The sequence below is a fragment of the Notamacropus eugenii genome, chromosome 1 (genome assembly GCF_028372415.1).
Source record: "Notamacropus eugenii isolate mMacEug1 chromosome 1, mMacEug1.pri_v2, whole genome shotgun sequence".
Taxonomy (NCBI): domain Eukaryota; kingdom Metazoa; phylum Chordata; class Mammalia; order Diprotodontia; family Macropodidae; genus Notamacropus; species Notamacropus eugenii.
In genome coordinates, this window is record NC_092872.1 from 332,829,944 (window position 1) to 332,854,884 (window position 24,941).

At 36.3% G+C, this 24,941-nt stretch overlaps 1 protein-coding gene across 3 annotated transcripts in view; it reads right to left on the reverse strand.

Annotated features, from left to right (window-relative positions):
• Window positions 1–4,828: 4,828 nt before the first annotated feature.
• The window catches only part of MAP4K5 (mitogen-activated protein kinase kinase kinase kinase 5), a 164,968-nt gene continuing 144,855 nt past the window's right edge, over window positions 4,829–24,941 (reverse strand). For all 3 annotated transcript variants that reach the window (XM_072629792.1, XM_072629794.1, XM_072629793.1), the window contains 5 exons: window positions 21,280–21,348; window positions 18,724–18,816; window positions 16,015–16,085; window positions 10,009–10,064; window positions 4,829–6,149 (listed from right to left, as the gene is read on the reverse strand). In XM_072629792.1, the coding sequence (XP_072485893.1) occupies window positions 6,062–6,149; window positions 10,009–10,064; window positions 16,015–16,085; window positions 18,724–18,816; window positions 21,280–21,348 (377 nt within the window). In that variant the 3' untranslated portion in view covers window positions 4,829–6,061. The remainder of the gene's footprint in view (window positions 6,150–10,008; window positions 10,065–16,014; window positions 16,086–18,723; window positions 18,817–21,279; window positions 21,349–24,941) is intronic.

Below are 24,941 nucleotides of genomic sequence, written 5' to 3' on the forward strand. Positions count from 1 at the left end.
CATTTTCTATTTTGTAAATGTATTTCGAAGGATGTTATTCTCTGCTGAGGACTGTTTTTCCGATAGGCCTTCTTCCCCTCAACTCTTATTCCTATTTGTCAACCCTTTTCTTATTCATAAGATAGGAAGTGATCAATTTCCCCCCTTTTATTTGCTTATCTAATTCTCCCTTTTTCTCTTTTCTCCCCCTCTGAAGTAAATTCAATCTCCACTTTTTTTTTCTATTTTGTTTTTTTTTTCCCCTAATAAAAGATTTATCTTGCTCTCTTCATTAACTCTTCTTGGTCTGTTCTAAATTTTTGCTTTGATTCATGGGGTTTATAATTTGTTCCTGCCTTGGCTTCTTCGTGGAATTAAAGCTTCTGAATCACCAAGTCTGAGTTCCTTTTTCTAAACATTATTTTTACATTATTGCCTTGTAGATTCTGTTCCCTCCTCCCTTTTTTCTGTTATGCCTCACTCTTGGAAGTAGCAGCTTTTGTGTGAGAAAATGAAGATAAAAACATTTGTTCTGTTGTAGAATTTTTCCTTTGTCTTTGACCATGTGGTCTAATTCTAACCTCTACCTTCCAAACGTTGATTGTTTTTTTTCTTTTCCCATTTGCTATGTAGGGGTGGAGCCAAGATGGTGGAACAGAAAGACACACATACACTAGCTCCGAACCCACAGCCCATAAAATACCTGTAAAAAAGAATTCCCAACAAATTCTGGAGCAGCAGAAGCCACAGAACAACGGAGCAGACAAGATTTCTGTTCCAGAGAGCCCTGAAAACCTCTCACAAAAGGTCCGTCGCGCCCTGGACCCGGAGCTGAGCCCAGCACTGCCTTGGCTGTGCGGCACTGAGAGGAGCGGATCCGAGCAGGCTTCAGGGACAGAATCTCCAGCGGCCGCGCGGGTCCCTCCACCCATGGGCCCCAAAGGTTGGTGAGAGGGTCTTCTAGGCTTGCCGAGAGGGGAGTGGGGTGCCCCCATAACTCAGGCCCCCTCGGGAGGCAGCAGCGGAGGCGGCAGCAGACCAGGGCTCCCCAAGCAGGCAGCAGCCTGGATCCATTGTTGAAGGTCTCCACATAAACCCCCTGAGGGAACTGAGCCTGTGAGGCAGCCCTGCCCCCACCTGAGCACCTGAACTTAATCTCACATTGAATAGCAGCCCCGCCCCTGCCCAAAGCCTTGAGGCTGGGAAGGAGCATTTGAATCTCAGACCCCAAGCGCTGGCTGGGCGGATGTGGAGGTGAAGTGGGTGTGAAGAGAATATTCAGAAGTCAAGTCACTGGCTGGGAAAATGCCCAGAAAAGGGGGAAAAAAAAAAACAACACTATAGAAGGTTACTTTCTTGGTGAACAGGTTATTTCCTCCCTTCCTTTCTGATGAGGAAGAACAATGCTTACCATCAGGGAAAGACACAGAAGTCAAGGCTTCTGTATTCCAAACATCCAAAATAAATATTCAATGGGCTCAGGCCATGGAAGAGCTCAAAAAGAATTTTGAAAATCTAGTTAGAGAGGTGGAGGAAAAACTGGGAAGAGAAATGAGAGACATGCAAGCAAAGCATGAAAAACAAACATCCATTTGCTATGCAATCTCTCTGGGTCCATGTTCTTTCAATGCTACACCATTAGACCCAGGATTTTGTCCAAGGAGGTACAACATTCTGTCAGGAGTCTTCAAATACCTGGAGGTTAAACCTACACCAAGTTCTCCTCTTGTTACAGAACCCCATCCCCTACCATGGGATTTTGTAAGCTGCTTTTATTTCACCCTTAGTTCCTTTCTGTATTGTGATTCAGTAACATTACATTAATTTCCCTTACAACATCCACATGAGAATAGGTATGTGGTTGATATTGGCTAATGAAGCCAATTGAGAAGCTTTCCCAACAGGGAAATGGGGTGGAGTGTTTTGACTTTCTTTTAATGCAGTATTTGTTTCCTTGATAGGTACCTAAAAGATAATGGATCCTGTTATGCTTAGGAAGTCAGGAATACACAAAGAGGTTCTCATTGGGACCACAGATACTTCTTCCTCAGCAGCGAACATCTCAGAGTAATCACTATGAAAGAACAATCCAGTAACAAAAAAATGCCCTTTCCTCCTTGAGCTCACTTAGAAGGGGTCTGAGGCTTTGAATTGCTCAATTATGTTTAAAAAGGCAATGAACTTATTAACCCCATGGCATAGACTGCTCACTACCTTGATTTTCAGCCACTTATTTACATGACTCAAAAGGAATCTAGGAAATATAAATACATGGTCACAAAAAAGCTGGGGGTGGGATGAGAGGATACTTGCCTGAGAAAACAGCTCTGAACATAACTAACTGTCAAAAAGAGGCAGACCTCTCCTACCTAGGAGGGGACAGACTCAAGAGTTGAGGCCCTAAGGGAAGAGAATTGGAGATTTTTTTTTTTTGCCAGTCCTAAGCTAAAGATCCCAGCCCTTTCCAAAAGAGCACAATAGCGCTCCACTTGAAAAGAGAGCACTGGGATACCCTAGTAGGAAGAAATGAACCTGAGGCTGGAGGTGTGAAGAGACTTCAGCAGCTCATGGAAAAGCAAGTCAAGGGGATCCAATGGACTGATCCATGCAGCAGAATGTGTCTCTGATGAGGAGGCAGACAGCCCAGTCACTGAGCAATTTTGCCCAGCCAGCTTGCAGTGGAGATACTATCACCCAAAGCGACTAAGCCTAGCTGATGCCTTGCTACAGGAAGTCAGACAGCTTAGCAATGGGCAACTCATCTACCACTGAGATTTACACAATAAGTTTCATGAATATTCTCCGGGGAAAGGGAACATGAAGGCCCTGCCAGTGAGGAGTAATGAGCTGCCTTGGGCATATATGTTCCCTACACATGGGCCTTACCATTACTGGACTTTTAAGTTTTTGCCTATTCTGCCCACAGACTCTGTACATATGTCAAAGAGTCTTACCAAGTTTCTCTTTCTTTTGAAAAAAATTTTTTTTAAACTGTTATGCCATTTGAATAAATGCCTTTTCTAAATCCTAAAAGAATCTACTGGATATTTGGGAGGCTGCATATATGGGGCTCATGAGTTATTGTGATAATATCATCACCCACAGGGTTATTCCTAGAACCTGAAGTAGCAGCTGCCCCTAAGGGGACCCAACCTACCAGTGAGTTCAAGCGGGGGAAAATGAACACAGAGGGGATACTACATAGACTTCAGCTCATTTCCTTTATCTCCCCAATCTGACCCTGTAGAATTACTTGGAAGGCCCTGGAGCTTAAATGACTGTCTTTGGCTTAAACCCATACAGTAAGCAAAAGGAAGAGTCTGACATAGGGTAAAAGCATTGTAGTAGTGGAGAACTAGGTTTGTGACCCAGCATTTGGTCTGTAAGTTTCAGCCTCATTGGTAAAATGGTAAAATCCTCGCTGGATAAAATGACCAAGAAATATTATAGCTGGAGAAGACTAAAAATCATCACATTCAAACCTCTTATTTTAGTCAGTCAGCCAACCCACATTTATTAAGCACCTACCAGTATACTATACTAAACATAGGAAAAACAAAGAAAAGCAAAAGAACTCCCATCTTCAAGGAGCTAATATTTTAATGAGAAAAATAACATGAAAATAAGTAGGTACATACAAGATAGATACAGAGTAGGTGAAAGTTAATATCAGAGGGGAAGACACTAGCAAATACCACGGACTCCTGAGATTTGAGAAATCTTGAAGGAATCCAGAAAAGTTAAGAGACAGAAATAAAGGGGGAAGGGGGAAAGAGGGAAGGAAGGGAGAGAGGGAGGGAGTGGGAGGGAAGAAGAGACACTCCTCCTGATTCAAGTGTCCCTCATTCTTAAAAAGAAAAATCTTCACTAGACACCACCATCCCCTCAAACTATCACCCTATATTTCTCCTCCCTTTCCCAATCAAACTCACAGAAAAAGTTACGTATTCGTGTAGTCTCCATTTTCTTTCCTCACTTCTCAGCCCTTTGCAATCTGGCTTCTGACATCACCACTAAAGTGAAATTGTCTTCCAAAGTGACCAATTATTTCTTAATTACCAAACATGATAGTCCCGTGCCGTATCTCCACACTGCCCTTCAGGCCCCCCCTTCTCTGGTTAAGCATGGCTTTGACAGGGAATTAATGGGGTGGAGTGGATAAAGTTACCGGCTGATGGAACATTATTGTCACATACATGCAGCATTACATACACAGTGCACAGAGTAGCACAGAGTAGCTGCTTAAAAGCTTGTTGGGTTGCTTCATGTAAGTATACCCCAAACAACATCATTTTGTAAGAACACTTTACGTTAACATCCTATTGCACTGTGAGATCACAGAACCCTGCAACATTTTGGTAAACCATTTCTTTGTAATATCATTCCCATGGACAATGCTGACTGACCCAACATGTTCCATTTGGTGCTGTTAGATTCCTCGCCCGTTTCTGGGCAGTAGCATCAGTGTCATGGCAGCACTCTTCAGTTCTTCGGTGCAACCGTGGGTGCTGTTACCTGTCGGAAGCTCTGCAACTAGTTTGTTGACACCATTTATTAGACACTAGGCACTGATTAAAAGTTTGGGGATTGGACTGAAAGATTAGTTACCATATTTTCTGGTGAAAATGACCAAGGAGTGGAAACATTTACATTTAGGGGGGAAAAAAGTTCAAGTCAATGTAAGAAATATAAGGAAAACTCCAGCATGTTTTTCAGAGAAGTTTTTTTATATGTAAATAAGGTTCCCGCAGGTTAATTCAGGTCAAATGAAACCAAGTTTTGTGGAGAAAAATCTTTTCTGTGTACTGTGTATAATACTATCAATGCTAAGTAAATTAATACAGACAACTAGAACCAATATAACTTTAATGTGGCATAGTAAGATGGTAGAGGGAAAAAAAATTTAAAAAGAATGACTCTCAGTTTAATTATCTTCAGAATACTGTTTCTCATAATATGTATTTATACTATCCCATCAGGAATTATCTGGCACTTAAAGGCATTTTTTTCTTTTTTTACCTTATCCCAAATGAACAACCACATGCATAAATGAAAACCCCAAGATACATGCATAGTTACTTTATAGGTATTCCTTCTGGCATAGTATAAATAAAATATGTGTCATAAATAGTTAAATATTTTCCCTCCTACATTTGGAATGGCTAGATGTGCATAAAGATTAATTTCTCATGAGTTATTATCAATAACGTAAAAAGAAATGCTACCTCTTGTCATGAAGACACTTCTATGATACAGTCACACACACACACACACACACACACCCTTTTCTAACAATACTTCAATCACTCACCATCATTACATCGCTACATGCCCCTACAAACATTATTAGTTTGATGATGAAGCTCCCTTTTAAAAGGCAATCTGCATGAAACTGTATTACAAAATACTTTTTTGTTGTATAAAACTGCAATTAAACAGGAAAAAACCCAACAAATTGATATGCTACCCATAACTCCTAACAAAGCACTAAACCTAGGAAAAAAAAACCCTTTCTTTATACAACTGTAAAAAATTTTAAGCTGCTTTGCAACCATCCTTTACTAAAAGTTAGGTACATTACACCATTCTAGCAGCAGATTAATAAATAAGAATTAAATATTCTATTTTACAAAAACACAGAATGGCTGATTTAAAAAGTCAAGAGATTGGGGGATAATTCCTACAAAATCATATTCGTTAAGAAAGAATAAGACCACATTCAAATGCAAGAATTGTCAGTGCTAAAACCACTCTAGAGACAATCACGAGTTATTTTAAAATGATATGGCACCTTGGTTGCAAATATTATTATTATTTTTTTAAACTGAACTTCCAGGAACTAAGAAGACTATTTGTCTCATAGCTTTTATTAAGCAAACTTTATATAACCACCACATAGTGGCAAGAGATATAATAGCTGTTTCCAGCTACAGAAAGTACTGAATCCTACCCTAACATACAGATCACTGAGATGTCACCTACAAGAAAGAAAGAAAGAAATATTTCAGTTTGTATTTCATTTCCTTGAAGGCATTTTCATACGGGGCCATTTTCATTTTCTTGTCATTTCTGCGGGTGTTGCTCAGTAACTATTTTCATGGCCAGCCAAAATGTAGAGATTGCTGTGTGCTGTAGGGTTTTCTGTTGGCCTACTTTCCAAAACGACAACCCTGCAATTAAACCGAAACAAAACAAAAGAACTGTTTAGAAGTAAAAGCACGTATTGCATGCTTCAAATAATAACAGTGCACTAGAAATTCATCTCATAGTTCACATTCTCATAAGACTACAGAAGGAATACAGAAGGGGAATCGTACTTGGCTTTAAATTCACTTCCTTAAAAGCTTTAAAATTCTTTATAGAACAGTCTGACAATATCTGATCTTAAGGAATCAGAAATCTTTGCTATATGGAATGGCTTTGGGAAGGACAAAGAAAGTATAGAGGGGGCAATTTTAGGCAATGCAAGTCTAAACATATCAATAAAATTTTCTTTTAAAAACCAGAAGCATCAGAGTTTTGCTCATTCTTTAACAGAAACAGAAAATTATATAATACTAAAATTACATAGTGCCTAGCTGGGAGAATCAGTGAAAGAGGCCCAATTCATCTGAAGAGATCTCTTACTTGGACTAATTCTCAAGGCAGTAGGAAAACAGTGGCACCATAATGAAAGTACTGATGCTCACAGAGTATTACCATTACCTTTCTCCCTTAACCTGTTTCTCTAAGCTATGACTAAGCAGGAACAAGTACGGATCACAACAGAATAACTTTTCTGAGGATGAGGGGTAACTTGACAGAAAGAAATATAGAAGATTACATTTGACTATCACTGAAATTAGGAACAGAGAATATAACGTATCTCACATTTACATATGATACTGCATTTTGAGCTGGAAAGACTTTAAAGGTCATGTGGTTCAACCCCCTCATTTTATGGAGGAAGAAACTAAGGCTCAGAGAAGTCAAGAGACATTAGACTTCAATATTCCTGTTCATGTACCCCCTGCATACCCCAGATTCTGAGTTCATCAACCTGCTTAACTCCCATGCTAACTCACACCTTCATGGTTTCAGGTAGAGTCACTTAGATCTCACCACCCCAATAATTGTTCCACTTCCATGCTTCTCAAATTCCATTCTCTGCTCTCCCATCTTTCCCTTCGCCTTTTTCCTTTTAAATGTGTTTGTCATCACCACGACCTTCTGTTCTCTTTTTCTATCGCCTATGCTCTGGTCTCACACCATACTCTATGTATGTTTTGTTTTCCTCTGTTGACTTTTGCTATTCTATGAGATGCCACAGCTCCTATTTTTTCTGCTACTGTCCCCCTATAACCTTTTACAAATGAGTTTGTATACTAAAATGGGGTTGCCATTGGTTATCATGTTTCTCTGGTTGGCAAAGATCTTGTGTTTGCTAGATGCAATGGCTTTTAGATTCTTTTAAATCTTCTCTTTATGGTCATTCACAGAATTAGATTTTGGGAGTAGGAAATGACTTCAAAGACTATCTTCTAGTCCACAGGTGGGGAATCTGTGGCCTCAAGACTACCATGTGTCCCTCTAGGTCCTCATGTGTGGCCATTTGACTGAATCCAAACTTTACAGAACAAATTCCCTTAATAAAAGGATTTGTTCTGTAAAGCTTGGCCTTAGTCAAAAGGCCACATGCGAAAGAGGGCTATGTATGGCCTTGAGGCCACAGGTTCCCCATTTCTGTAGTTCAATCCACATACAAAAAGAATTCCCACAATAATATATTTGACAAGTGATCATCTTCTGCTTCAAGTCCAAAAAGGAGAAACCTATCACCTTTCAAGGAAAGCTATAGGAACTTTGGGGAGCAACTTTCCTCTTTGCAGTTTCCATCCCTGGCTCCAATTTCTGACCAAACATAACAACAGGTCCAGCCACTCCTCCAATAAATAGTCCTTGAAATATCTGAAGATAGCTGTGTGCCTGCCCTACAAGTATTTTCTGCTCAGTTCCCACTATCAGTTCACATGTGACATGGACTCATGGCCCTTTACCACCTTGGTTACCTTTTTCTGGACACTCTCCAGGTTAGTAATGTCCTTTCGAAACCCACAACCAACCGTAACATTCCATGTGGGCTCTGATAAGAGCAGAGTTAAATGGCATTGTTACTTGTCTAACCCTAGAAGCTACGCTCCACTTAATGCTGCCCAAGATTACAATAGCTTTTTTGGTTAGGACAATACACTACTTACTCTTATTGGGCTTGCAGTGAATTAAAACCCCCAACATCTTTTCAGAACAACTGCTGTATACTCATGTCCTGCCCCTATTTTTTGCTGGTAAGGCTGAATTTTTAGTACCTCAGTGCAAAATTTTATATGCATCTCTACTTGATTTCATCTTATTAAACTTAGCCCAATGTGCTAGCCTGTAAGAAAACCTCTTAGATTCTGACTCGGTCATTTGGTATGCTGGAAGTTACCCCCTCCAGCTCCCAACTGAGTAATGATCTACAGTTTTATCTAAGACACTGATAACAATGTTAACCACTCTAAAGCCAAGCACAGATCTCTGGGTACTCCCCTGGAGACCTTTTGCTATTGTGATACCAAACTTTTTACAATTATACTTTGAGTTCTGAATCATCTATCTGTAATAATGTCTAATTCAAGTCTCTCCATTTTCTCCACAAGAATGGTGCAAGATACTTTATCAAAAGCTTTGCAAATTTCTCTAAGAAATACTGATGAGAGTAAAGGTCTTAATTCTAATCAATTTCTTACTTTTGGGAGTCAACTTCTTATTTAAAAAGGATGACTTGGCACTGTTGTAACTGCATGCAGTAGCCTCTTCTCTTCTGTAGCCTAACTTGATAACCATTTTTAGCTTCACTTTATATACAGTGGACTGACTGCACAGGATGCTAATTCTGATATGATTTCCACATCAGTAGGCAGTTATTTCCTGTATAATACAGTCAATTTCATTTTTTGTGATATTGTCCAATACCTTCTATATTTTGGAAGAAAATATTCATAATATATAGATATGAGCTTCTGAGTAATCTACAAGGCTTGAAAATCTTATTTCTTGATCCCAAATCATATTTTCTTGTACTGCCTTATGTCACCTTCACAATGAAACTGAATATCAAAATTAATGCTGACTAAATACGCAGATTCTTGTCAAGTCTTTAGTGAATTTATTTCATCATTCTTTGCAATGATTACTGGTTAATAAGCTGCATCTACTTTTACCATACTCCTACTTACACTCATCATTAGTATTATGAGAGAGAACCAACTATCTTATGTAAAGATTTTTCTTACTGTTTATGGAAACACAGTGAAACCAATTATTTTCTACCATTTACAACATGGGCGACCTTGTAAAAGTCATGGGTCTTGGTTTCCTCATCTATTAAAACTTAAGGTCTTGTTTGGCTCTGTATCTTTCTTATGAACTTCTTTATTTGCCTAAAAGAGGAAAACCTGTGAGCCATCTCATTCCAAGTCAAAAATGATGTGTTTGATTTCTTCTAGTATCTATTAATTTATTGGTTTTTACGAAAAGATCTCATACTTGGAGTACCAGTAGTTAAAGTGATATTTACAAACTGTCTAAAAATGGTGTTCCTTTCCACTGCTGTCACTGCAAGAGTGAAAGGGAGTGCATGAGACTGAGTATCATTTTTTATTTTTTTTTGTACCATTACCCCCAAATTTATCATTTACTGGCCAACCTGCTCATTTTGATCTCTATTTAATCAGCCTGGTCCTTAGACAGGCCTGATTATCTTCATAACAAAGATATGTACCGTAATTTTAACTTTGAATGATCATGACTAACACTGTGGAAACAGCTATGCTACTCTTCTACAGCAAGAGATCTCTAAATTGACTGATTAAAAATATCAGATCATCTCAACATGGAAATCAGAAATTTCCTCCAAAATGGTTAAGTATACCATGGGTTCCAGTTTTAGACTTATTTATATGAACAAAACATTTGTATCCCTTTAATTTTTTAAAAATGAGTTATTACCTGTCAGAGCCTAGCAAACGGAAAACTCTAGTTTCATCTGAAATCTCCTGGGTAACCTAAAAAACATTAACAATGAGAGTCAGTTTTAGATAGCACGCCAAAGCATAACTGAAGTTTTCTTCATATATAACAGAAAAGTGTAGTAAGTAAATTTTCACAACAAGCACTTACTTAAGCCAACAATTCTTTCAAATCAATTCAGAATTTACTAAGATTCCTGCTAGGTATTGTGAGAAATACATAAGACATACATAAGACAAGGTCTCTGCTCTCAAGAAGTTTGTAGTCTTGTTGGGGAGAAAAGAGGAATACACAAAGCAATTAGCAATGACCACAAGGCTGTGTACAGAATTTTGTGGAACATGTTCTAAGCAGTTCAGTTTTAAGTAGCTCAGAAATGCAGAGGCATCAATTCTACCCACGTATTCCATTCGCTTATACTTTTTGAGAACTTGTTGCATTAATTATCATCTTACTGTTTCATTCGTTTCCTCTCTGCCCATAGCCATGTTCAAATACCTGCTATTTTAAAAAGCAAACAAAAAAACCAAACCGCTCTATGCAGTCTAATGCCTGATGGAAGTTCCTTGAAGCATCTAACATGGCTGCCCATTCCCTCTCTCTTTTGGCTTCGGTGACACTATAGTGGCACCTGGTTCTCCTATTTCATTTTTTAAAATGATTTTACTGGTATCTTTTGTTTTTACATTATATTCACTTCTGAATAGATTTCTCTTCCCCCTAGATGACCTCTTATAAAAAAAGTAAGATTTGAAAAAGAAAAACAGTTCAGCAAAACCAATCAATACACTGACTATTTCTGGAAGAATATGCAGTATTCTGTGCACACAGACACACGCACATACTCCTTTCTACCTATTTTTGACCTCCTTAGGGTACATGCCCAGAAAAGAGATTTCTGAGCCAAAAGGGTCATGCATTTTATTTTTGAAACCTTAATTTCAAATTTCTTTTCCAATTCATAGCACCCCATAGCCTGTAGATCACCCAATTTTGACTATTATCATCTTTTTATCATTTCTTATAATCTGCTGGGTATAAGGTAAAACTTCAGAATTGTTTTAACTGGCATTTATCTGACTATTAGTAATTTAGGGTAACAATACATGATTATTTTAAAAGTTTATCATCCTTTTGAGAATCATTTGTTCATATCCTTTGATCATTTATACTTGGGGGAATGGCTCATGACCATATCTTTGTGTTATTTCCCTATGTCTTAGACACCAGACTCACATATATGATGCAAAGATTACTTTCTATATTCAACTGTTCTCTTATCTTAGTTGCACTGATTTTTCTTGTGCAAAAGCCTTTCAAGTTCATGTAACCTAAATTATCTATTTCATTTTGTGTTAAAAAGACCAAGTCATACAACCATAGATTTAGAGCTAATGAAATCTAAGAGATAATCAAGACCTCCCTCTCATTTTATAGATGTGAAAACTGCAGCCCAGAGGGGTTGTGACTTGCCCAGAGTCACAAAGTTAGTGAATATCTGAGGCAGGACTGAAACCTAGCCTAGGTTTTCCTGATTCTTGGCCAAGCCCTCCACCCACTACACCAAGCTGCCTTTCAAATTTGCTTTTTAAAGACCAGTCTATTTAAACATGGAGAGGCTCTTTATCATTAGGCTGGCAACTTGATGAATTGTTTGGTTATAGCAACCTATTAAATCAAAATATGAAACTACCCTCAGTCCTGAGTAGGGACCCCTTTCAGTTCTGAAGAGACTGTAGCACAATGCCAATAAAGGTGGAAGAGAATGGCAAGAATCATTTAGATCATCTACAAACTTTTATGTGGGTATCTATACTCCACAATGTTCAATAATCAGTGTTGTCATGTTTGCTATAAAGGAAAACTATAAGAAAGAAATTTCCTGTGAATGGAAGCATGACTCACAGGTGCTTTATGGAGAAGCAAAGTAATTGGTGAATGTGGTCTTATCATACCCAAAGCATGTAATTTCATGAGATATCTGGTAATTAAATATTATAATACTCAACGGAAGCATGTGGCTTAATGTATTAGCAAAAGAGTCCATTGATGAACAGAGAGAAATTCAATAAAGAACTCATTAAAGACCCTCTAAATTAAATCCACACACAGTTTGACACTGATGACTTTAACACAAAACTAAGAATATAGGTATGGATGGTGAGAAATATATTGGAAAATGTGACAGAAATAAGGAATGAAAGGTGTCAAATATCAGAAGACTACATACATAAGCCCTAATGTCTTTTACATCATAGTTAGTTTCTTTGATTTTTAGACAAACAGAATTTACACACACACACACACACACACACACACACACACACACACACACACACGTGTATCGGGGAGTTGAGGGAGAGAAAAACACCCCAAACTTTAAAAATCCCTTGAAGTTAAATAACAAAAAATAACTCCCTCAAACAAAAACCAAACTCATAAACTCAGCATTTCCATACACATGGAAAAACAAAAAAATTTTCCATGGAACTATTTCATAGTTTGCTTTTTTAAGAAAAATATAATAAATTTTAAATGTTACTTTCAAAATTGTCTTTCTTGTCTATGGTTCCTTTTGTTCTTTTCAGTCAGTCCACAAGGTTTTTACTAAGTGCTTACAGCATAGTGCCCAGTGCTAGGGATACAAAGAGAAGCTCTCAAGGAGCTCACACTCTTATTGAGGAGACAGATAAAAATAGCTGGGTATATACATGACATGACAGGGTAAGTAAGAGGTAATTTCAGAGGAAAGGCACTAATATTGAGGAAGGAAAGCCTTTGAAGGCCAGGGAAAGTAGGAGGCAGAAGGAAAGAAGGAAAGCATTGCAGGCATGAGGCCAATGTCACTGGTCACAGAATAATGAGTCTGACTTATTTCCACATCAAACTGTATGTATACGTGCACATTGAACCATCTTTTGTGTATTTCAGTTAAGAGTGAGGTTTATCCAATACCCACTCCTCCCACCCTCCTGTCTGTTTGCTCTGACGTACCCCAAGTATGAGAAACATTAAGTTCCATGCCCTTGTTTTATCCTTTCTACTCTGTTGTATTCCTTTTACTCTGCCTTCTTTTTCCTGTTTTAAAACAGGAACAGAACAGAACTAGTTTAACCACAGTTCTGCTTTCCTTATTTAATGCCCTTTGAAGACATTAAGGTTCTGCAGAGATATTTGTTTCTTCTCATTCTTGAATGTCAGCCCTAGATCAGGATTCTATTCTAATTATTCAAATATACATACCCGTCTAGGACTTTCTTGACACTTACCTTTCTAGTTCAAGATTCTTACTTAGCTCTGATCTTTTCATCAGGAACGTTTTAAAGTCCTCTATTCCATTAAGGATCAATTTTTTTTTTTTTTTTGGACAAAGCATTATACTCAGCTGTGCAGGCCAAAGTATTTAGTTGTTTCCTTTGTCTTTTGTAATACTGTGTTTCAAGATCTCTTGTGACTTATAGTAGAGTTACCAGGTCTTGTGTAGTCCTGACCATGGATGGTTAGTACTTCAATCTCTTTAAGAGATACCTGCAATATTTTTCTATGACATGGGAATTCAAGATTTTGGCTATGGCATTCCTGAGACTTCTCCTTTTAGAGTTTATTTCAGGGGATACACAGATTCTTTTTATCTTCACACTGTTCTTTAATTCTAGCAGATCTCAACAGTTTCATTCATGACTTCCTGAAATAAAGGTGTCGAGGTTTTTAAAAAATCATGATCTGGTTTTTGGGCTAGTTGCCTTTGATATCAGATATATTTTCTTCTATTTTTTCTGGGCTTTTAATTCTGTTCTGCTATTTCTTGAAGTCATTAATTTCTGTTGATTTATAATAGTTTTCAGAAAGTCTTATCACTTCCAAGTTATTTATTCTCTTTTCCATAATTTTCTAGTGCTTTATTTAATTTTTATCTCCTGCTTCATTTCTTATAGGTATTAATATAGACATTATAAGAAAGGCCACTAGTCTCTTCTTGAGGTTGTTATAGTTAGTCTCCTTTGGAGAGATTTCTAGGTTTCCAATAATTTGCATAATGGTTGGTGTTGTCTTTGATTCACCATCTCTCCATATTAAAAGTTCCTGAATTGGGGTCCGTGCCAGGGCCATTTTCCATGCCCTCCTATACTCCGAATGAGGCTTTACTTGGTCTTGTCTGGGGGTCACCTGGGTTTCTGTGTTGACTTCTACTTTAAGGGGTAAGGTACTCCTGGATATTTGAGGTTCAAACCACTGAGCTTTCAGGGCCCTCTCTGGCACCTAAAAGCCCTTGGACCTGGGGTGTCCCTGGTTTGAGTTCCGTGGCCCCATGCTAGCTATTGCTACTGCGAGCTGTCCTCCAGAACTTTGAAGGTACCTCCCCCCATCCTCCCACTCCCCTGGAGCTGCTGCCCAAGGACACAAAGCCTTGGTAGTCTTAAGTCATGCTGGGAGGCAGCTTTGTGTTGTTGCTGGTAGATTCCCCTCTCCTACTGGCTTTGGCCTTCTGGCTGATAGCAGGAGTGGAAAGCGTAATTTCTCATTAGATTTCTTAATTACTACTTGGTCTGTTGCAAATTTTTAAGTTTTTTTAGAGAAATGAGGAAGGTCTAATGTATGTTCAAGCATTTTAAAAAAGTGTCTAATAGATTCTATGTGTTACTTTCAATACTGTCTTTCTTGTCTAGTCTAGGCTTCCTTCTGTTCTCTTTAGTCAGTCAATAAACTTTTATTAAATGTTTCCTATGTTATAAGCACTGTATTCAGCTGGGGATACAAAGAGAGGCAAAATACTGTATTGCTTGACTGCTTATTTACTATAAGAAAGGGCTATTTTTTACTTGGAAGCAGACAGTATGGAGAAGTAGGAGAGGAAAGGGGGCTAACAACAGTGATGCTTCCCATCCCTCCCAAAAGAGGAAAAGTAAATAGAACGCCAACAAAGCTTTTGAAATAATGCACAGAACAGAAGATGAAACTTCTGGGAGAGACAGTCAAAAACAACTCAACATATTGGATTTATGATGTACTTTAAAAAAACAAATAAATGGAATGTAGTGAAGATTTGCATTTTCATAAGAACCTTCTTTCATTAGATCCCATCAATGTGCTTCTCTCAAAGATTATCAGTTGAGGTTAATTAGCCAGTCAGACTTCATTAACTTTTTATAAGTATTTATGAATGTTATAAAATAGCTGTTATAAAACATCCCCCCTAATTCAGGGGTCATAAGCCTATAGAGAAGTCTGGGGGAAAGTGGGCTCAAGCTTAAAGCACATGAGGTACCTCTTGGAATGGAAATCCTTTGGCTCCCTTGGTGAGGCCTTCATGAAATTCTCTTAAACAGAGTATGGCTTTCTGCTGGGCTCCTTGAGTGCTGAAACTGCTTTCTCTCACTGTATCCACTATTGTTCTAGGGACACTGCTAGGATAGTGATGACAAGTTCAATTTTCTGACTCTTTGAAGTTCATATGCTAGTCAAGGAAGGCAACTGAGGGGCTGGAGGACACTCTTCTCCTCCACCCCAAGTGATTCTTTCTCAAGTGATTCTCCTCTGGGTTGGTCAGACATCTGAAAGCTGGAATCCAAACTATCTTGATATTTTATACAGGCTCCAAAGAAATGACTGAGTCACTCACTGGTTGCAAACCCACCAAACTTCCTATCTAGCATGATTTCATTTCTTCTAATTTACTCTTTCCAAATTGAGAATGAATATTTCATTTAGTTTAATGCCTTTAATTGACTTGTTGATTGAATAAAGGTATTTTCATCTTATAAAGGCATCATCTTATTAATTATTTTAATTGGGGTAGGATGACTGAATGATTCAGTTAATCTGCCCTCCTTCTCCAATCTTAAATGTATATCAGTACAGAGTAGACTCTGAATATACAAAATAAACTCACACAGAGACATAAGCACAGATAATGTCCCTTAGGCCTTCCGAATCATAAAAGTTTAAATCACTGAAAATCAATGAAAACATATGATAGAAACTTACTTCATCAGACTTGAAGCTTTTACCCTGCATTCCATGTTTCCAGAAGGCTAATACGCTGTCTTGAAGGCATACTAAAAAAAACAGAAAATGAAATTTTAAAACTAAAACCAGCATACAATAATTTATTATGAACTGTGCCTAACAATTTTATTTTTATTTTATTTTTTTAAATTAAATTATTTTATTTATTTTCCGTGTTCCACAATCTTGCCTAACAATTTCAATAAAAGAACTAGGAAGTTCCTTTAGTGTTTGATGCAAAATCCCAGGGTATAGACCATTAATTCCCAACATTTTTATAGCTAAGCTAATCAATTCTGAGCTTCAGTAATTTGTTGATAATAGTTTATATGAGTTTTCAAAACTATATATACCCTACATACTCATTTACACCAGAGGAAAGTTTTGATGATCTTAAGATCAGTATTATTTACATATCTTTTATAACCCATATCTATTTCTTTAAATGAGTAAAACAATGAAAATACCATCTTACAATAAAAATATAATACTAAAGTAAAATTGTGATTTATTAAAAATAACTTATGTATTTTCTTATAAAATTAAGTTTTAAAAATAAACTTGTTCATAGGCTACAAGACACTAAGCAGGGTACAGATATAAAATACTTAATAATTAGATTCCAATAATAGATTACCAACTAATTAGATAAATAATGTGATTTGAGATTTAGTAATTAGGGTATGCAAATAAGAAAGTTGCACAAACTGAAATGGAAATGACAGGAAAAGGAAAGCAAGATGTTATCAGATAAAGTCTTGTAATAGTGCTGCTATTTATAGAAATTAGATACTTTATAAGAAGAATATTCTAGCAGCATGATTTTGCCCAACATTTAAAATAAATCACAACTGATGGACTCACAAGTGGCTTAAAGAAAATACCACTGTCACTAGAGGCAATTGTGACTGAGAAGCAGAATGGATTAGTGGATAGAGACAGCCTCAAAGGCAGGGAAACGGGTTAAAATCCTACCCATGACTCATACTTGCCAATGTGACCCCAGGCAAATCATTTAACCTTTCAGTGCTCTGGGTAACTCTCTAATACTGAAACTGCAAAACAGGTACCAGTCTGAACTGGTAGAGGAACCTTCCGCAGTGGGAGTTCCTTTTAATGAAACCATAGGTTTGGTTTAAATAAGAACGACAACAAAAGTAACATGTGCGCTGCTGCCTAGATGTTGTTGTTACTCAGTCATTTTAGTCACGTCTGGCAGACACTGGAGTGGTTTGCCTTCTCCAGTTCACTTTACAGATGAGAAAACGGAGGCAATTTAGTGACTTTGCCTAGGGTCACACAGCTAGTAAATATCTGGGGCAGCATCTGAACTCAGAACTCTAAAGGCCCAGCACTCTACCCACTGCATCACCAGCAACCCATGTTACAGCCAGGAGGCATCTCTAATATTAATGTAAATTTCATAACAATCAGAGATAATTTATTAAGGACATACACAGATTTGCAGAGATTTTGAAGTATGCTGGCAAGTCTTGGTAATAACAGATGGGAACTAATAATCTATCTATCTATCTATCTATTGAGATTCAGAGAAATGGCCTTAAAATTAACATGCATGGAACACAGCACAGAGGAATTAGAAAAACATTAATTACATCACATAGTTTGTTTTAGCATCAAAACATATGGTACTGTGAGATTTTCTAGTTCGATAACTTTGATTCCTTTCCCCCAATCAGTTATTTTCTTGGTTCAAAAATTCCATTAAGAGATTAATACAATTTATGTCAAGGTTAAACTCCCAGACTTGAATGAAAAGATATATAATATTATAGGTTTGGAGCTGGAATGGAAACGTATTCCAAATCTTCATTTACATATAAGGAAAATGAACCCCAAAGATGTTCAAATAATAAGGTAGTAGAGCTAGGAGTTGAATCCAGAAGCTGTTTCCAAAATCAGTGCTATTTCCACAGGATAATGGTATTCTTCACATTCAAGTGACTAGTTTTGTTGTCAAATACAATTTCCACCTAATAATAAAGCTTAAGTGTTTGTGACAGTCATATCAATATAATGAAGTGTTACAAATGAAATATTTTTCATGTTCCCAAAGGGAAACTACCAAACCTCCTGATTCATGGCAATGTCAATATTCTAGTTCACAAAACTGTTATCACAAATCTTAATGCCAATAGGCCCTTCTCTCAGACGCATGCCATTTAACGTACCACACTTCACATCTGTGTAATTATGAGATGAATAATATACCTTGTGTAAATATTAGCAAACATGAAAAAATACTTCCCCTAACATATACAGACACATTGCAATCATGAGGATAAATGAAGTAAGCATATTTGTATTTGTCAGTCTTAAAACTTCTATTCTGTCTTCAAGGCAAGTAGAAATCTTATAAATATAAGAAGAATTTAAAATCACTGATCATCACAAACACACCAAGCAGAATTTTGCCAATAAAAAAGCCTTAATATTGCTAATATTCTGTCACATCACACAAATACCTCCAAGGTATTGAAAAGAACTGGGCTCAATATAACTCACTTGATGCAGTAAAGGGGACAATGAAGAGAAACAAAGGAATATGATTTCAAATTTTAAAATATTTAGAAATTTAAAAAAATTTGCTATGACCTAGTAACCTAAACCTAATTGAACAAAACATTTCTTCCTACAAAAATATTACAGAAAAACTCATTGACTCACCTACAGATTCAATGCAAAAATCAAAACTTAGTTCAGAGGCCAGTTTCTTGCTTGACTTCAGTTTTCCTTGAAGATTTACAATTTTCACAAACCCTCAAAGAAAAAAATCCACAACAATCAAACAGAGAATAAATATTATGGAAATAAATGCAAACTGATACATATGCAATAAGCAGGTGCACAGAAAAATCCTGATAAAGTAAAGTAATTACAACTGAGTCAAAAGTACCTTCGTTTTCTCTTAATTAATTAAAAGCAAAAAGTCAGGCTGTTTGTTTTTTAGTATGACTTAATATATATTTCTACAAAGAATACTCTTTATTAAGATGCCTCCTTTGGACAGAAGGTATATATTATTAGTTCCTTACTTATAAAGCATATAGGAAAAATTTTACTCTCTGTAGCTGAATATTCATAAATGTATCATATAAACATTAATGTCAACTGAATTGTGTACTACTTTCAGAAAGAAAAATGGGTCATTCCCCCCACAAAATTAAATTATTAGTTAACTAATAATTTGATACAAAGTGGACTCATATTAATAGTTCATTTGCACAAACTAGAAAAAATATATTAACCTGCAGAAGAAATAAAATTGACTATGATATTTAGTAAATTTAGTAAGAGCTAAGAATAAATACACATTAACTCCTCAACTTCCCCTAAGCGTTAAGTTTGCCAGCTCAATTTCCATTTTGTCTATGGCATCTCTTCTTTTTAAAAAGCCAAATTCTCATTTATCCATAACCATACTTTTTGGCTAAATATCCACCTTCTGCCTTATGGAATCCTGGGTGTAGTATTACTGCCTGATTGACTCAAGCTTGTTTCCTGGGCCTGGAATCTCCCAAATTCCCTTTTTTCTCTTACAAAACAAAAAAAATTCAGTAATTAAGAAATTTATGACTGTACTTTATTGATTCTAATTAGTAAGATATTAACCAGGTATTATATTTACAGATCTAATACAGAGATTTCCTCCAATTAATAACAAAAAGAATAATAGCTAACATTTATATAGCCCCTACTATGTGCCAGGCACTACACTAGGTGCTTTTGAAAAGTTATCTCCTTTGATCCTTACAGCAAACTTGACAGATAATATTTATTATTAGCACTATTTTAAAGTTGAGGAAATTGAGACAAAGAGAAGTTAAATAAAGCCTTGTCCAAGGTCACACAATTTGTGGTCTGGAGCACGGGTTCAATTAGAAGGAATCTGATAGGTCACCTAATCTAGCCCTTCCATTTTACAGATGAAGAAACAGGCCCAGGGAAGTTAAATGACTTGACAAAGTTTGGGATTTTAAACTAAGATCTCAGGACCCCAAACTTAGCCCTTTTTACCTTCAGATACCGACTCTTACATGAAGCTTTCCCTAAGTCATCCACATCTGCGAGAACCTCTATTATCACATGGCATTGTTTTGCAACTTGCTAATCAGAGATTGTTGTGCATTAAAATCATCTATGTTTGTTATTCATTCTCCTACTGTGTAATAAGCTCTAGGAAGTAATGTTAACTACACTTTATATCTTCTCCCCTCCCTAATACCGTATTCTATATAATACAGGTGCTTTACAGTTTTTTAAAGCACATTTTACCACAGAGGGTACAGTGAAATATATAAAGCACCAAAATTATTCTAAGCATATTTTAATTTCCTTGATAATTCACAGGGTATTTCATGATTTTATAGGATTTTATGAGTATCAATTATCACTATATAATAGTGTGGGGGAAAATGGCAATTTGGCCACTTTAGTTGTTTACATGCTGTTAAGATGTGTTTAAGGGCAGGAACTTTTCCCCTTTTACCTTTATATTTCCAGTGTTTGGTATAATATACGGTATTCAGCAGCTGTTTCAATAAATGTTTATTGATTTATCAACTGAAAGAGGGGAGTTTATTGCAACCATTCAAAGCAACTCTATAATCCTCAATTTTTCTTATTCCTTGTGACAAGATGATAAACTAAGATAGGACCTTTGGAAGTAACAGCACCTGGGTACCAAAGTATTCTCATCTCGAGGACAATGGACTAAATGATCTTAAATGCTGCTTCTAGTTTCAAATTCCATGATTCCATGGGGTAATATTCTATGAACTAGTTCAGGTAAATAATACTAAAATTTGACAAAAGTATTACAACATATTCTCTAAAATATTTTTACTACTATAGAGATGACTAAATTTTTAAATTAACTTGGACTGGGCTTACTATAGCTAGCGAAACCGGTCAAATAAGGAATATCTTATAGGAATCAGTGCTAGTTTAATAAATTCCACTACTTCCTAATAATTTTGTTTTAAATTGTACAGAACTAATATATTTAGGCATGAAAGAATATTTTTTTTTTGACAGTTGAATGAACATCTTAAGGAGAATAAAGATAATTCTGAGTTAACTACCACACAACCATTATTTCTTTACTGAAAAAAGTTAACTACTGCCAAATTAAAATGGAGTAACCATGGAACTTTTTGAAACAATACAGTCAAATTTTGCAATTACAGAAATTTTCACAAAAAAGACAAGAATAATACTTACTGTCTAAACACACTAGAACTGTATCTCTTTCCAACTGTGTCACATGAATGGAATCTAACTGCTGGTTGCCTTGATGAAAGAAAAAAAAAGGTTATAATTATGTGGAATCTTAAAACAAATTCAAAACACAGAAACTAGAATTTGGAAAATAAATGCCATCTTAAAATTCTGCTCTGACTCTGGTTCTATGGGTTTCAAGCTATGGACACAAATCTAACAGTAATTAATATCATCATCTTTTTAAGCATAAGATTATATTTGAGTAAGAAAAGTGGATATAAAAGCTAAAATACATCCATAAGGATTAAGTTAGGTCTGTCAAGTTATATGGTGAAAAGGAAAGATGACAAAAGACTTGCATACCCAGACTATAAAACATATTTCAAAGTAGTTATCAAAACTATTTTGTTACAGGTAAAAACAGGAAATAGTTCATTGGAAGTAATTATAACTACCAGTCATCCATACAAATATATACATATATGTATATACCAAAAAAGAAAGCTTTCTATACTTATTAAAACTAAGAACTGGGGAAAGGATTTATTATTTAATAAATGTAATTAGGAAAACTGATCAAGTATTTGTCTGGAAACATACAGAACACACATATCACACTATTACCTCTGTAAGTTCAGTCACATGACAATTAAATACAAAAAAGGAATTATAAAAAAATGGAAATGGAATAATATATTTATATCAATTGTAGGAAGAGATGAATCACATATTAAAAATACAAGGAACCAGAGGGAAGAGAGATGTACTTGATTATATTAAACTGCACAAATTGGTAAAGAGGACAAAAGATGGGAATAGTTAGTATCACAAGGGTTGTGGAAAGATAAGCACACTAATGTACTGTTAGTGCTGGAGCTAAGAATTAGTAAAATCATTCCAGAAATTTGTAATTATGCTAATAAATGGATAAAATTTCCATAAATGTGATCGAGACCTGTGTTATGTCCCAGGTAAGCATTTGACAAAAAGGTAATACCAACACACACACACACACACACACACACACATGCACACACACGCGCACACACGCTCACACACACACACACGCGCGCACACACGCTCACACACACACACGAGTGCTAAAACAAAAAGTTCTGCTCTAAATGTCTGTAGTAGCTAAGAAATGGAAACAAAGTAAATGCCCACTAATTTGGGAATGGCAAAACAAATTGTGGTAAACGAACACAATGGCATGTTACTGTGCTGTACGAAAAAACAAACCAAAGGAATACAGCAAACATGGAAAGACTTACATGAACTCAGGCAAAGTGAAGTAAGCAGAGCCAGGAAAATAATAAACATGACTACAACAAAGTAAACTGAAAGAACACCCACCAAACAACAAAAACCAAATGCTATGAAATTATAAAGACCAATTTTGGCCCGAAAGAAGATATATGAGAAGAAACCCATTCTCCATTGCAGAGATGGGGAGGGGGAAGGTCAGGAGATATAAAACACTGGATTTAAGGTCAAGTGTAAAAAAAATATGCACTGATTGGTTTTGCCAAGTGTTTTTCTTTTCTTCCTCTTTTTCTTTTGAAAAGTTCTTTGCTACACAGAATGGTTCTTTGTAGGGGAGAAGAGAAAGGACATAGGAAGAAATCTAGGTCATATAAAAAAGGTATCAATAAAAACCTATTTAAAATAAATTAAGCAAAAAACCCCAATATAATCAACAGAAAGAAAACTGTCATGTTTGTAGCAAATATGATAGATAAAAACTTGACATCTAAATCATATGAGGAATTATTAAAAATGTATATAGTAATTCCATGTTCCTGGAAGACAAAAAGGTAAACTGTATGAACTAACAATTTACAAAAGACACAAATTATTAGTGATCACTTGAGAAAATGCCTAAATTGGCTATTAATCAGGGATATAAATTAAAACAGCTTGGTGGTGCCACTTCACAAATATCAGAATATAATTTAAAACAATTCAGAGTTAATAAAATAATTGTGATGAGGTAACATAACAATATGTACACTCATTTACTGCAGGTGGAATTAAGTACTAGTGGAAATATTTTGGAAAGCAATCTGGCAATATCATAAAGTCATAATAATAATCATCACAACTTTTGATCAAATAACTTCATTGTTGAGAACATGCTGTGGGAATGTGTTCAAAGGTTTTAAAAGTAGCATTATTTGTTAATTGCCAGAAAACTAAAAACAAAAACTGGAAGCAATAGAATGGTTAAATAGTGTTACAACAATGTAACAGAATACTAAATGCATTTAAGATCAACAAATATGAGTATTGATAACTATAGAGAAAGGCTTTGGGTGACAGAATCAGCTGCGTCCGGAGCTCTCAGACCACAGACAGTAAGGGGGTTGGACAATTTGTCAGAAGATTACAGGAATTTCTCTGCTGGTACTGGGTGCAAGACTCTGTTATATTACCCATACTTGCATCTGGGCGGCAATCCCAGAGTGAAGAGGAGCACCAGCACACCAGAGTTTGTGGCTGCAGGGGAACGGCGACCTTTGTCACAGTTCTAGGATGAAAGAGCACTTGTGGTTGCTTACTGACTAGAGCACAGACCAGTAGAGTAGGAAACAGAATAGGCCAAATGGTAAAAGAGGCACAAAAATCCAATAAAGAGAAAACTGCCTTAAAAAGCAGAATTGGCCAAATGGAAAAAGATGTATAAAAATTCACTGAAGAAAAGAACTCCTTAAAAAAGTAGAATTGGGCAAGTGGAAACTAATGACTTCATGAGATATCAAGAAGCAATAAAAAAAATCAAAAGAATGAAAAAATAAAAGAAAATGTGAAATATCTTATGGGAAAAACAACTGACTTGGAAAACAGATCAAGAAGAGATAATTTAGGAATTACTGGACTACCTTAAAGTCATGATCAAAAAAAAAGAGCCTAGCTGTCATTTTTCAAGAAATTATAAAGGAAAATTGCCCTGATATTCAGGAACCAGAGGGTAAAATAGAAACTGAAAAAATCCACCAATCACCTCCTGAAAGAGATCCCAAAATGAAAACTCCCAGAAATATTACAGCCAAATTCCTGAGCTCCCAGGTCAAGAAGAAAATATAACAAGCATCCAGAAAGAAACAATTCAAACTTCGTGGAGACACAGTCAGGATAACATAAGATTTAGCAGTTTCTACATTAAAGGATTGGAGGGTTTGGAATGTGACATTCCAGAGGGTAATGAAACTAGGATTACAACCAAGAATCACTTACCAAGCAAAACTGAGTATAATTTGTCAGGGGAAAAATGGATATTTAATGAGGCAGAGGACTTTCAAACATTCCTGATGAAAAGATCAGAGATGAATAGAAAATTTGACTTTCAAATATGAGTCAAGAAAAAAGGTAAATAGGAAAGAAAAGGCATAAGAAATTCCTACATGGGAAGATGATAATTGTAATTCCTACTATTTGGGCACTGAAAATGAGTAGGCCTAGACAGAGAGCATGATTGTGAGCTGAATATGATGGGATGATATCTTAAAAAAACAAAATTAAGGAGTGAGAAAGAGGAATGCACTGGGATAAGGGGGAAGGGAAGAGAGGGTTGAATGGGGTAAATTAACTCATATAAAAGAGGCATGAAAGAACTTTCATACTGGAGGGGAAGACGAGGCAGACTGGTGGGGACACCTCAA